This window comes from Aquarana catesbeiana, unplaced genomic scaffold, assembly GCF_042186555.1.
Source record: "Aquarana catesbeiana isolate 2022-GZ unplaced genomic scaffold, ASM4218655v1 unanchor233, whole genome shotgun sequence".
Lineage (NCBI taxonomy): Eukaryota > Metazoa > Chordata > Amphibia > Anura > Ranidae > Aquarana > Aquarana catesbeiana.
The window spans coordinates 4,520,301-4,534,719 of record NW_027362661.1 but is presented as its reverse complement, the minus strand read 5'-3'; the positions used below and the strand labels follow the sequence as shown (position 1 = coordinate 4,534,719).

The 14,419-nt window shown below is 45.6% G+C and overlaps 3 protein-coding genes across 3 annotated transcripts in view; 2 read left to right on the top strand and 1 right to left on the bottom strand.

The window, feature by feature from the left end:
• Nucleotides 1–14,419, top strand: part of LOC141121849 (uncharacterized) — a 380,396-nt gene that overhangs the window by 81,679 nt on the left and 284,298 nt on the right. The gene's annotated exons all lie outside the window — the stretch shown is intronic.
• LOC141121834 (uncharacterized) overlaps nucleotides 1–14,419 on the bottom strand; it is a 315,649-nt gene that overhangs the window by 241,873 nt on the left and 59,357 nt on the right. The gene's annotated exons all lie outside the window — the stretch shown is intronic.
• The window catches only part of LOC141121823 (uncharacterized), a 49,173-nt gene that overhangs the window by 25,296 nt on the left and 9,458 nt on the right, over nucleotides 1–14,419 (top strand). The window contains exons 10-11 of the mRNA XM_073611539.1: nucleotides 999–1,054; nucleotides 11,862–12,012. Coding sequence (XP_073467640.1) covers nucleotides 999–1,054; nucleotides 11,862–12,012 — 207 coding nt within the window. The remainder of the gene's footprint in view (nucleotides 1–998; nucleotides 1,055–11,861; nucleotides 12,013–14,419) is intronic.

Below are 14,419 nucleotides of genomic sequence, written 5' to 3'. Positions count from 1 at the left end.
ACAAGGTTGAGGTCAGCAGAGGCGCCCATAGTAAAGGGGGAAATTCTGAAATGAATTCATTAAAAGGTAGGTGATTATTGGACAATAAACTGTAAAATACATTGACGTGTTTCAAGGCTTCAAAGTGTCACTTCATTAGGACAGATGTAAGAAGACGATATAAAAAAGGAAATTAAGTAAAAGTCCATTGTGTTGTATTATAAAGACCCAAGACAGATAAAATTCATGGACATGACTGAGATTTATAGCATTTAGGATTTGTATTATGTTAGACAAGGTGAAGACATATATGGAGAGGATGATCGATACATGGAGAAAACTGAAAATTTACTATCAAATGCTTACCATAATTTTCCTTTGCTGATGGACTTCATGGCAGCATACATTTAAGTAGCCCCACCCTCGCTCCTACCCCATAGGGCCCCACTCCCATACATTTTCAGGCCGAGCCGGAGGCCGTGTTCCGTAAATAGCCTATTCACGATTCTGGGAGGGAACTCCTGCTGCCAGGGAGTCCACCGGGAAAGGAAAATGACAGTAAATATTTGATTGTACATTTTTTCTGACAGACTTCAATGGCAGCATATGTTTGGGAACTAACTAGCCCAAAAAACAAGGATGTAATGTTGAAAAAGTAGGGTTTCAATCATAGCCAACAGAAACACTATGGATAGATATTAACAGCATAAGGAAGTTAGCTACACCCCGCAATGAGCCAGAACAGTATTATTATTCCTGGCACCCTTTCACAGGGAGCCCATGAAGCCTACACACTCCTGGATAAGTGTGTGGTGACTGCTTCTGTAGGAACCAAGCCCTGAGCTTTAAAAGCCTAATGGTTAGCTAAAATTCTGGATGACATCTCCGTCCTGCTGATTCTACTAGAGAGGGTGACAAATATGTCCTAAAACTGAGCAAAGCTGTAGCTTGAGAGCATGCTAGAAGTATCTCAATATCCATGGCATGTAACCAGTTATTCTTGGTGGTCCTGTATATAGGAGGAACAACTCATTCGTTCTCATAGAATGTGGAAGCCACCTCAGATTGCCACCCAGTATGGATATTAACACTACCTGAAATGGGCAGAAAGCCACAAGGATCCCTCTCGGCACAAGACCCAGATCCCGGCAAACCTCCTGACTGAGGAAAAAGAATTCATAGAAAGGCTGCCTTCATGACTGAGACTTTACTCAAAACTGAACTGAAAGATTCCACCTGGAGCAGCAAGCTGTCAAGGGGCCTTAAAGGCCCTGATTTTGGCCAAGTTTCCTGCTGAGGATGTAGCCATAAAGAGACTGACACCATGGCTCAATCCCTACTCCAACTGGACTGGAAAGGATCCCACCTGAAGCTGTAAGTCACCAAAGGATCCTTCCTAGCATAAAGTTTTGATCTTGGCAAACGTCCTGGCTGAAGAGATAGCTCTTATGCCGCGTACACACGGTCGGACTTTTCGTCTACAAAAGTCCAACGGACGCTGACGGACTAAAGCTGGCTGGTAATCCGATCGTGTGTGGGCTTCTCCGGACTTTCAACTGACTTTTTCAGCCTCAAATCTGACGGACTTTAGATTTGAAACATGCTTCAAATCTTTCCGACGGACTCGAGTCCGGTCGAAAAATCCGCTCGTCTGTATGCTAGTCTGACGGACAAAAACCCACGCTAGGGCAGCTATTGGCTACTGGCTATCAACTTCCTTATTTTAGTCCGGTGTACGTCATCACGTAAGGATTCGACGGACTTTTGTGTGATCGTGTGTAGGCAAGTCTGTTCGTTAGAAAGTCCGCCGCAAGTCCGCCGCAAGTCCGTCGAAAGTCTGTCGGACAGGCTGTCGGACTTTTGTAGCTGAAAAGTCCGACCGTGTGTACGCGGCATTAGAGTGCATGTCATCATAACTCAGTCTTTACTCAAGCTGCACTACAAAAAGATCTCATCTGGAGACGGCAAGGAAGTCCGGAGCAAGTAGTAAACCCCACCTAGGGAGTCTTGGCTCTCCTTCGAGTCTCAGATGCAGCCCCCGATCAAAGTATTGGATGGGTAAGGGATAGTCTACCCATGTGACATTGGATATGACAGGGACTGCAGAGATCTGCCCTCTAAGAGAGCTTCAGGATCAGTTGGAGTCCAGAATGCACCTGACCAGAGGAATGAAGCAAAGAAAACAAAGAAGTCCAAACTGAACAAGCTCTATTTAAATCCTTTTGTAGGATTTATAGATAATAGCTTAGAGAAACAACAGCCAAACCTGATCAGTCTCTTCCTGCCAGGATGAGAAACTGGAAGAGATGAACAAGGGTGGAATATTGCTCTCTATGACAGAAGATCTCATCCGAGAGAAAGGACTTCAATCTGATACCCTGGTATCAAAGGCAGGAACCAAAGCCTGTTTGGCCAATAGGGAATTATTGCAACAATTGCCACGGTCTTTAGGAACAGACCCCCCCCCCAAAAAAAAGACTGTACATGGATCAAACTGGAAAGCATATGGCTTGTGAGACCTTACTGATCTGACATAGCATCTGCACCCAGGGCTTGGCCCAGGCCCCTAGGGAAAAGCTTTCCAGCTTGTAACAGTAAGGAGATGCTACCAGATCTAACTCTGAAATTATGATCCAGAGATGAAATCCACTTGCAGGGACCTGGATGTAGGAACCACTTCTTGCCCAATTGGGCCACAGAATATGGATTCTTCCCAGAAATTCTATGTAGACTCCAAAGAGATTAGGAAGATACTACTCCACCCAGATCAAAGTCATCTCTACCTTTTCTCAGTGGACTGACCCTGCAGGTTCCAACCTGCCCCCTGATGTAGGACACCACTGTGATATTTTTCAGCCTCACTGGAGACTAAAAAGCCGCTTGTCAAGTGACAAAATGTGATGGGAGCATGAAAGAGCTGGCCAAAAAAACAGAATGTTCAAACTAGTTCAAACTGCCTATCCCTGTCTAGAGGAGGAGTGAACCAAGAACCCAACTAGCAGATATATATGCTGCATGACGTCTTAATCCATGTAGAAACAGTCGTTTGTCAGCAGACAACTCTGGGAGTTGTAAATAGGTATCCCTCTGAGCAACAATAGTACTTCTCTTAAAACCACATTGGCTAGCAGAACATGCTTATTGTTGCTGGAGCAAAGAATTTCTTCTGGCACAGTCAGAGGCTTGAAGGTGACTCACATGGCCCACATGGCCTGAAGTGCTTGACCTGAGGGTCCAACCACCTGAGATCAAAGCTGTATCTTCCTATTAGAAGAGGAGCAACCAGGTACCCATATGGTAGGAATGGGTACCTGGTTGGTATGGGATAGGACCATAACATTTTTGTTGTACGTGAACTCAACGTCCGATTTTCGTTTAATTAGTACGGTTTTCATCTGAAAAAAATCGAAAAGGCAAGACTACGCATGCTCAAACGACAGAATACATACAAAACTATTTAACACATTACGTCAATTATGAAGTTGAATTCTGTCGTCCGAAAATTTTCGTATGGTGAGTAACCTCTTCACTTTCCATATGAGACTAGCATGCCACAAAAAATGGACGAAAAGTTGTCCGAAAATCTGATCATGTGTACGAGGCTTTAGGGAGATAAAGAAAATAAATATTATAACATGTACAATTGCTACTCAAGCCATGCAATAATTTATTAAATAACCTTCCACTGCTAAAGGAATACTCTCACAGCAGACTTCTCACATCAGAGCACCACTACACAGGTGATTTCATTAGACAAAGCCTCCAACACAGAAAGAAAAAAAACCTTGCTTAACCATTTAAGGACCGGAAGGATTTACCCCCTTAATGACCAGGCCATTTTTGCGATACGGCACTGCGTTGCTTTAACTGACAATAGCGTGGTCGTGCAACGCTGTACCCAAACAAATTGTGTCTCCCCCCCACAAATAGAGCTTTATTTTAGTGGTATTTGATCACCTCTGAGTTTTTTTTTTGCGCTATAAACAAAAAAAGACCGACAATTTAGACTTTTTGCCATAATAAATATCCAAAAAAAATGTAAATAAAATAATTTCTTCCTCAGTTTAGGCCAATATGTATTCTTCTACATATTTTTGGTAAAAAAAATCCCAATTGATTGTTTTGCGCAAAAGTTATAGTGTTGGCAGGGCTGGGCTCAGCCCTTCTTTTTCTGAGCTGGCCGCTTAGCTGTCGGCTGTTGATGATATCCTGCTTGTCAGTCCTGCCTACTTATGCCGTCCAGCCCAGAGTATCTCTGCCTTTGCCTTGGTCAACATCACAGAGACGCTCTCCTGCATTCCTGTTAAAAGATTTGCTTGGCTGACATCCCTTCTGGCTCCAGATCCTGCTTGCTGTTTTACTACGCTAATCTCCGGCTCCCTGACGTTTGGCTTGTCTGACTAACCGTTCCGGTTCCTGAACTCTGGCTATGTTTTGACTATGTTTGTTCTATTTACTTTTATTATTAAACAAGTGTGATTTAACTGTACTTCTGTCTTGGTCTGATTTCATGGTTTCTGACAGTAGGCGAAGGCCATGAATTCAGGAGATGCAGTCAATCCACTTGTTGGTAATATTTTTTCCAGATTGGATGAGCAAGATCACCGCATGGATCAGTTTGCCATGGCGTTACAAACGCTCCTGAGTCGCACGGCTCACCTGAAATCTTCCACTGTGGCTGTTCCAGTATAACCTGTGTTGCAGGCCGTCCATGCTGCTGCCCCAGTCTCTGTGCAGGCACCTGCCTCGAGTATTACCTCTATAAGAGGTATGTCTGGTTCCGCTCCGCTTCCCCATCGATTTGGGGGCGATCCAGTTCAATGCAGAGGGTTTCTCAACCAGGTTGAGATATACTTTGAGATGCTGCCCCAGGCGTTTCTCACAGACAGAAGCAAAGTAGGTTTTGTGATATCTTTGCTTTCTGAGAGAGCCTTGGCCTGGGCAAACCCTCTATGGGAGACGCAAAAACCTGTTGTCTTAAGTTACCCTGAGTTTGTGGCCTCCTTTAAAAGGGCATTTGACGTTCCCGCATGCTCAGCTTCTGCTGCCAAGTGCCTCATGTCCATCAAACAGAGTATGAGAACTGTTGCTGACTACGCCATTGAATTCCGTACTCTGGCAGCAGGGGTTGCTTGGAACAATGAGGCCCTCGTGGCTGCTTTTTCTCATGGTGTCTCGTATTCCATCAAGGATGAGATAGCAGCCCGAGATATACCCACTGAGCTGGAGAAGATGATTATGTTTGCCATCCTCATTGACTCCAGACCCAGAGAAAGACTCTCTTAAGAAATGCTTGCGGAAGCCTTCTGTACGTTTGCCTCTGAGCTTTGCAGTCCCACCCGTGCCTCCCTCACCTTCCATGCCTCCTGGTACCGAGTCGGTCAGTGAAGATGAATCCATGCACTGGGGCTTCACGCGTCTCTCTGCGGATTTAGGAGGAGGGAGAGATTGTGCCTTTATTGTGGCCAGGCAGGTCACTTTTTGAAGCCTTGTCCTACTTGTCCAGGGAACGCCTGAACCTTGAGGTCCTGTCATGGACAGACCTTAGGTGGCATTGTTTCATCCCCGGTTATCTAGAAGGATAAGCCCATGGTTTCGGTCACCCTTTCTTGGACTGAGTCGTCCGTCGAGATACAGGCTCTAATTGACTCTGAGGCTGCAGGCCTGTTCATTGATGCTGCCTTTGTATCGAAGCACTCGATTCCGCTGCAGCTGCGTGATACTCCACTTGCCATTGAGGCTCTCGACGGGAGACCCCTACAGCCTGCCCATGTCACTCATGAGACAGTTCTGTTGTCCATGGCCGTAGGGGCTCTTCACCATGATATAATCTAACTCCAAGTTATTTCCTCACCTAAGTTTCCACTGGTTATTGGTTATCCTTGGTTACAGAGGCACAACCCCTCTTTTGATTGGCTCTGTGCTGAGGTTCTCTCCTGGTCGCCACAATGCAGTAAGACTTGCTTCCAGAAGGTAGCCAAGGTCCTGTGCACTTCTTCTCTCTCCTCCCTGCTGGAGGAGTACCGCAATTTTAGCAATGTCTTTGACAAAGGTCAAGCCGGTAGTTTGCCTCCACATCAGCCGTATGATTGTGCAATTGACCTTCAACCTGGTATCATACCCCCTCGTGGCCGGGTTTACCCTTTGTCAGTCTTGGAGGATAAGGCCATGGAGGAGTATGTTGCAGACGCAATTTCTCGAGGTTTCATCCGCAAATCCTCATCTCCTGCTGGTGGTGGTTTCTTCTTTGTCGGCAATTAGCCGACAGCTGAGCGGCCAGCTCAGGGAAGGAAGGGCTGGCCCAGCCCTGACAGTACTCCACTCCTCAATGACTCCTCCCCCTAGGAGGACCACCAGGCCTGAGGGGAAAAATATCTATGGAAATCACGGAGGAGGACAGGGGCATGTACGTCCCAGGATGAGACCCAAGAGCGTTCCTCTGGACCGTACCCCTTCCAATGCAACAGGTACTGTATGCACCCACGAAACCTACAGGAGTCAATAATGGACTGTACTTCATACTCCTCATGGTTCTCAACCTGTACAGGGTGAGGACATGGCACCGAGGCGGTAAAGCGGTTGCAGACCAAAGGTTTTATTAAGGAGACATGAAATACATTCGAAATACCCATGTTAGAAGGAAGGTCTAATGCATAAGCCACCGGGTTAATCCTGCGAAGAATACAGAAAGGCCCAATAAACCGAGGTGTGAACTTCAGTGAGGGAACACAAAGTTGGAGATTGCGAGATGAGAGCCAGACCCTGTCCCCAACCTGGCAAGAAGACGCGGGCAGGCATCTGCGGTCAGCATGGAGTCTGTACCTATCATTAGCATGTCGCAAAGCCTCCTGGACTTGTGCTCAAGTGGAACGAAGACCACGGAGATGCTCCTCTAACGCAGGAATACTCTGCGGAACAAATGAGTCAGGCAACATGGAAGGTTGGAAACCATAGTTCGCCATAAATGGGAACAATCGGGAAGCAGAATTCAAGGCACTATTGTGAGCAAACTCTGCCAACGGTAATAGGTCTGACCAGTTGTTATGATGGTCAGAAATATAGCAACGTAGGAATTGCTCCAAGGACTGCTTGGCTCGTTCTGCAGCCCCATTAGACTGCGGGTGATACGCAGAGGAAAAAGCAAGCTGAATTCTCAATTGTGCACAAAAGGCTCGTCAGAACCGGGACACAAACTGACTACCCCTGTCCAAGATAATCACCTTGGGTAGCCCATGTAACCGAAAGATCTCCCGAGCAAAAATAGAAGCCAGTTCCTTAGAAGTGGGCAACTTCTTAAGTCGAATACAATGAGACATTTGAGAACCGGTCAACCACCATAAGGATAACTGTGTTGCCCTGGGAGTTGGGTAACTCCACAATGAAGTCCATAGACAGGTGGGTCCAGGGCCTCTCTCCATTGGGTATGGGTTGTAGGAGGCTCACTGGAAAATATTGTGGAGTCTTACTCTGCGCACACACGGAACAGGCAGCTATGAAGGTGGTTACATCAGCACGTAGACTAGGCCACCAGAATTGTTGGGAAGTGGCCTAAAATAGTTGATTCCTCCCAGGGTGGCCAGCACCCAAAGGAGAAGTGAGACTGGTGCAAACCGTAGCCAGAATACAATCAGGAGGATTCAAAGGAACTGGAACCGACTCCAACTTGGAAGTGGAGGAAAATTGTCGTGACAAGGCGTCACCTTACATTCTTAGTACCGGGTAAGAATGAGACAATGTAATTGAAACCTGACAAGAAAAGAGCCCATTGTGCCCTTCTGGGAGAGAGGCGTTTAGCCTCAGACAAGAATGTGAGATTCTTATGGTCAGTAAGAATGAGAACCAGGACAGTGGTACCTTCGAGGAGATGTCTCCATTCTTTCAGGGCTAAAATGATCGCCAACAGCTCTCTGTCACCAATCTCGTAATTGCACTCCGCAGGTGACAATTTCTTGGAAAAGTAGCCATAAGGATGCATAGCGCTCTCAGAGGTAGGAAGTTGAGAAAGAAGGGCGCCAACCCCAGTCTCAGAAGCATCAACCTCAAGGATAAAAGGTAAAAGGATGTGCCAACACGGGAGCAGAAACAAAGGCAGCCTTGAGACTCTCAAAGGCCTTAATGGACTCCAGAGACCAACGCTGTGGGTTACCATACGTTCTGGTGATAACAGTCAGGGGCTTGACCAGAGATGAGAAGTTACAAATAAACTTCCGATAATAGTTGGCAAAGCCCAGGAAACGCTGCAGAGGACGTAGACCCACGGTCCGGAGCCACTGTAGGACTGCAGAAAGTTTCTCTGGGTCCATCGAAAAACCAGCAGTGGAAATGACATAGCTCAGGAATTTAACCTGTTCACGATGGAACTCGCACTTCTCCAATTTACAATAGAGATTTTTCTCTCTTATGCTGTGTACACACGGGCGGACTTGTCAACCGCACTGGTCCGACGGGACAAATCCGTCGGACAATCCGACTGTGTATGGGCTTCATCAGACCTGCAGCTGACTTTTTTGGTCAAAAATCAGACGGACTTTAGATTTGGAACATGTTTCAAATCTTTCCGACGGACTCGAGACCGGTCAAAAAATCAGCTCGTCTGTATGACGAAAACTGACGCTAGGGCAGCTACTGGCTATGAACTTCCTAATTTTAGTCCGGTCGTACGTCATTACATTCGAATCCATCGGACTTTGCTGTGATCGTGTGTAGGAAAGTCCATCGGAAAGACCGTCGGAGTTTGATGCTGAAAAGTCCGCCCGTGTGTACACGGCATTAGTTTCTGAAGCACATGACAGACATCTGTGTGGTGGCTCTCCAGGGACTCTGAAAATATGAGGATATCATCGAGATAAACCACCACACATAACTGCAACAAATTTCAGAGGACATCGTTAATGAATTCCTGAAAAACGGCCGGGGCGTTACAAAGACCAAAAGGCATTACGAGGTACTCATAATGGCCTGTTCTGGTATTAAACGCAGTTTTCCACTCATCACCCTCCTTAAGCCTCACAAGATCGTATGCCCCTCTCAAATCTAGTTTTGTAAAAAAACGTTGCTCCCTTGAGGTGGTCAAATAACTCTGTAATCAACGAAATCGGATAGGCATTCTTAATGGTGAAACGATTAAGACCCCTATAATCAATACAGGGTCTCAGTTCACCACTCTTCTTCTTTGCAAAGAAGAAACCAGCACCAGCAGGAGAAGAGGATTTGTGGATGACACCTCAATAAAGTGCGTCTGCAACATACGCCTCCATGGCCTTATCCTCCAAAAACGACAAAGGATAAACTCGGCCACGAGGGAGTATGGCACCAGGTTGAAGGTCAATTGCGCAATCATACAGTCGGTGTGGAGGCAAACTACCGGCTTGACCTTTGTCAAAGACATCACTAAAAATTACGGTACTCCTCCAGCAGGGAGGAGAGTGAAGAGGTGCATAGGACCTTGGCTACCTTCTGGGAGCATGTCTTACTGCATTGTGGCAACCAGGAGAGAACCTCAGAATGGAGCCAATCAAAAGAGGGGTTGTGCCTCTGTAACCAAGGATAACCAATAACCAACGGAAAATTAGGTGAGGAAATAACTTGGAATTGGATTATCTCATGGTGAAGAGCCCCTACGGCCTTGGACAACGGAACTGTCTCATGAGTCACATGGGAGGGGTCTCCCATCAAGAAAACAATAGAGTAATACGGCGCACTCTGGATACAACAATCTACTACAGGGAGGGGGGGAGGGGAAGGGAGGGACAAAAGATTCTACGTTCGGTCACACTGCTGGTTCATGGTGCTATCTGGGTGATGAAGAAGGAGATCAGCGGCGTACACTGCTCACAGGGACGGACCTCACTTCCGGGTCGGGTCAGCGGGAGGTGCAGCGCGTTCGGGACATGCGTGTCCCTTCATCAGGCTTTAGTGGCAGCCATCTTTATGCCCCCAGGAAAGATGGCTGCCACTGAAGCTATGCTTGGTCCTAGAGTGAGTTCCTTCTTTGGGGCCCTTACCCCCAATAATTTCTTATGTCTTTTTGAGTCACTCAGATCGAACCCATATAGGTAAGTCGGCAATCATTTGGGATGCTGTTTCTGTCAAATTTTTAAAGCCCTGACAGTGCCTAAAACACTAGTGAGGCTTTGGCACACACCTTCTTTGTCTATTTGTAAACACTGTAATACCCTGTTATTCAGGGGAAAGGGGCAGGAATGCTGTTTGGCATTCTCCATTTCTCTGGGTGCCATCTTTACTCCCTGGCCTGTTAAGGGTGGTGTCCACTAATACTGTGGTGTACACTACTGTGGGATGGGCAGTCTCTGAAGAAGTTGGGATACCAATGAAACAGTCACATGTCAGTCTTCCCCCCATCTGATCCTATGGTAGTGCTCTCTATATCTCTCCATGATGGATAGACTTTTTGGACCTGGAATGAAGGTCCTTTGATCTGAAGTTCCATGAGAATAAGTGGACTTTTACGGGCTCCTGGTAAAATGGGTGACATCCAAGTCATGCATAGATGGTCTTGGTGGTCCCTGTAGAAATTTTTAGATGCACATTTGTGCATTATTAATTACAGGTTAAATCCACCTGGAGGCCTGGGGACACTGTATAAAGTATATATGTGGTCATGTGGTCCCTGTGGAAGTCCATGTGCAGACTTTTCTACCTATTATAATTATTATTTTACAAGATTTATAGAGCACCAACAGTTTGCACAGCACTTTATAATCTAAAGGGAGACAGTAGAGTTACAATACAAGAGGGTTAAAGAGGTTGTAAACCTCAGATATAATATCCTCATGTTAAGCTTACCTTATGTTAAGCTTACCTTATAGCTAGGATGGAATGGTGTGGCTGTTTGTGTCTGCCAAGTGGAACAGAGGCTAGTGGAAGAACTAAGCTCTCTCTATATATGTAATGATATGTAATAGATAATTGCAGACACCTGGGTCAGAATTGCCTGGCCCCATAATGTCTGCATTACCCAAACACATCCTGGTACGCACGTGTTACTACAAATAAAATTTATACGTTCCAGAAGGAATTTTATCAGCTTGTCGATTTTACAGCACCTATAGGTAAGCCTTATTATAGGTTTACCTATAGGTACAAAAAAACATCAGAGGAGTTTACTTCCTCTTTAAGGGGGCCTTACTCCTAAGAGCTTACAATCTAATAGGGCAGTGGGGCAAGTGTTAGAAACGGTTATAACTGTTGGGGATGAGCTGATGGAATAGTTAAAAGTTGGAGGTGTGATAGGCTTCCCTGAAGAGATGAGTCTACCTATGATAAATGACAGGCTAAATCCACCTTGAGACTTCCTCCACACCTGAAGTGTGCTGAGGTTTTATCACCCCAAGCAGCTCGCTCCAGTTCATGGATGTAATTAATTATGTTTGGATGATCTCACCAGTCAGGAGCCTTTCCTGCCATCCTACATGATCCCTTCTGAGGATTCTTCTATCCTTCCAAACAAATGTATGAAATCATCAATGAGTCCTCCTTCTATGTGATCTAGAAGATCTTGAATCACAATGTCTTTATGGATGAAGTGGATGGCCCAGTTTATATATTATTTATTGCTGTACAGCTTTTTTCACACCAGGAAATATTATTTAATCTATATAAGCATTCAAAGAATCGCTATTACTTTGAGAGATCTCCACCACCATTCCTAGGTGACCATTACATCCTTGCAATTTATGTTTAACATCTTCATTATGAGTGGATTGATATACATTTTTATGCTTTATGATATGCTTTTGCATTTTCCCACCAAAAAGATCAATTTTGGGAGTTATCTGTTTTATACCTTTGTTTTTAACTTAGCCCTGTAAAATAGATATTATACAGGAATGGTTTTTATGAGATGCTTCCCGGTGCTGCAGTTCCTCTGAACTCCACAAGATGGTGATCTTACTTCTACCCAGACAGGAAGTCTCTATGGAATACAGACAGGAAGTGATGTCACATGCAGACAAGATGATGCATGAGGTACAAAGTACAAAGGAGACATTACTGGAAGTGACAGCAGAGGAGGTAATAAGATCTTATTTCTATTTACACCCAGTAACCCCCCGTCATGTCCGTCCTCTTCCTCCATAGTCACTGTGATGTCTTTTATCTCCAGCAGATGATGATACACACATATATAGTGTGGAAATGTAGATTAACCCCTTCAGGGTCAGAACCTTTCCCCACTTATGGGGCCGGAACATTCTCTTCATTTTGGAGATGTGTCACCTTCTCACTGGAGGTGAGATGAACATTCCTGGGTTTGGTTGGAGTGTTCTTCACTTCACTTCTAAGAAATTCTGAGCCTGAATCCGAATCCTATTAAAATAAATGGGAGCCAGATCTGTCAAATTAAAAATGCTAATTTTCTTAGCTAATAGGCAAAATGGGGGGGGACTGTCCTGGGGGAACACGTACCAATGCAAAAAAAAAGTTTAAAATATTTCTGTTTGGCTGAGAGCAGTGATTTTTAAATTCTTAAAGTGGAACATTAAAAATTTCCAATTCCTTTAACATTCCTGAGGGGTGCCCTAAATCCTGGGGAGTGCCTTAATCCTAGGGGGTGCCTTAATCCTAGGGGGTACCCTAATCCTAGAGGGCATCCTAATCTTGGGGAGTGCCTTAATCCTGGGGAGTGCCTTATTCCTGGAGGGGTGTCCTAATCCTGGGGAGTGCCTTATTCCTGGGGGATGGCCTTATCCTGGGGGTATTCTAATCCTGGGGGTTGACCTAATCCTGGGGAGTGCCTTAATCCTGGGGGCTGCCCTAATCCTGGGGAGTGCCTTAATCCTGGAGATTGCCTTATCCTGGGGAGTGCCTTAATCCTGGGGAGTGCCTTAATCCTGGGGGATGGCCTTATCCTGGTGTCCTAATTTTGGTGGGTGTCCTAATCCTGGGGGGTGCCCCAATCCTGGGGGATGCACTAATCCTGGTGGTGTCCTTATCTCTGAGGAGATAGTGGGACTAAAGGACTCTGGGAGTCTCTCTCTGAGGGTGTACTGCATCTGAAGGACTCTGGCACACCTGAGGAGGAAGTGTAGCTGAAGGACTTTTTGGGGGACTCTTAGGAAGTAATAGCATAGCTCCCAACAGTCCCTGATTTCGTGGGACTGTCCCTGAATTGGAGCAATGTCCCTCTTTCCCCCTCATTTGTCCCTCATTTTGGTCTGATCTATATAGTTGTATATAAAATGCACTATTTATCTTTCAAAAATTGTTTCCCAGTGCTAAACTTTTCATCAAATTTCTAAATTGCTGCATTTGTCAATTTTAAATATATATAAAGGAATATTAGTGGTAAAAAAAAGCACTTGTGGATTTAATTAATGTTTTTGTTTGTTTGGTTATGTCCCCTTTAAGGGACGTGGCAGGGGGCCTGTCCTATGCCTACATACGTTTGCTAGTAGGTGTCCCTCATTCCCATCTCAAAATGATGGGAGGTATGGTAATAGGAATGAACACCTCTGAGAGGTTAGTGGGGCAGTGGGGGCCTCTGAGGGGGTGGTCAGGCTGCAAGGATCTGAGGTAAGGGGGCTTTAGGGCTCTTAGGGGCTGCTCTCTGGACCCTGCTCCCTCACAAATGCTACTGTCACACTCTGGCTTCATTCTACACTCTCTAACTCACATTTTCAATCTCTTCTCTTCTGGCATCTTCCCCAACATGCGTTAGTCACCTCCATTCTTAAAAACCCCTCACTGGACCCCACTAATCTTAACAACCTATGCCACATTTCCTTACTCCATTGTTCCTCCAAACTCCTTGAACGTCTGGTCTACAACTGACTGCGCGACCATCTGACTGAGAACAAACTTCTTGATCCCCTTCAGCCTAGATTTCACCCTCAACACTTCACAGAAACTGCTCTTCTTACGGAGAAAGCCAAAACCGATGGAAAATATTCTTTCCTCCATCTCCTGGACCTCTCTGCTGTCTTTGAAATGGTGGCCCACCCCTTCCTCCTCAAAAAACTCCACACCTTTTGGTCTCCATGACTGTACTTTTTGCTGGTTCTCATCCTACCTATCCCACCGCACCTTCAGTGTCACTTACAATTCTACTCCCTCTTCTCTTCCTTTCTCTGTCGGGTTTTCCTAAGATTCTGTTCTTGGACCTCTCCTATTCTCAGTCTACATCTCCTCTCTGGGTTAGTTTATTGCCTCCCATGACTCTCAATACCATTTCTACGCTGACGACACCCAAATCTATCTCTATACCCCTTAGCTCACAACATCAGTCTCCTCACGTATCACCAATTTACTAATAGACATATCAGCCAGGATGCCACACCACTTCCTCAAACTCAACCTATCCAAAACCGATCTCATAATATTTCCTCCCCATGTGCCTCTTCCCCTGACTTCTCTGTCAAAATCAACGGCACAACTATAAACCCACATAAAACCACAACTATAAACCCATCCCCACATGTCA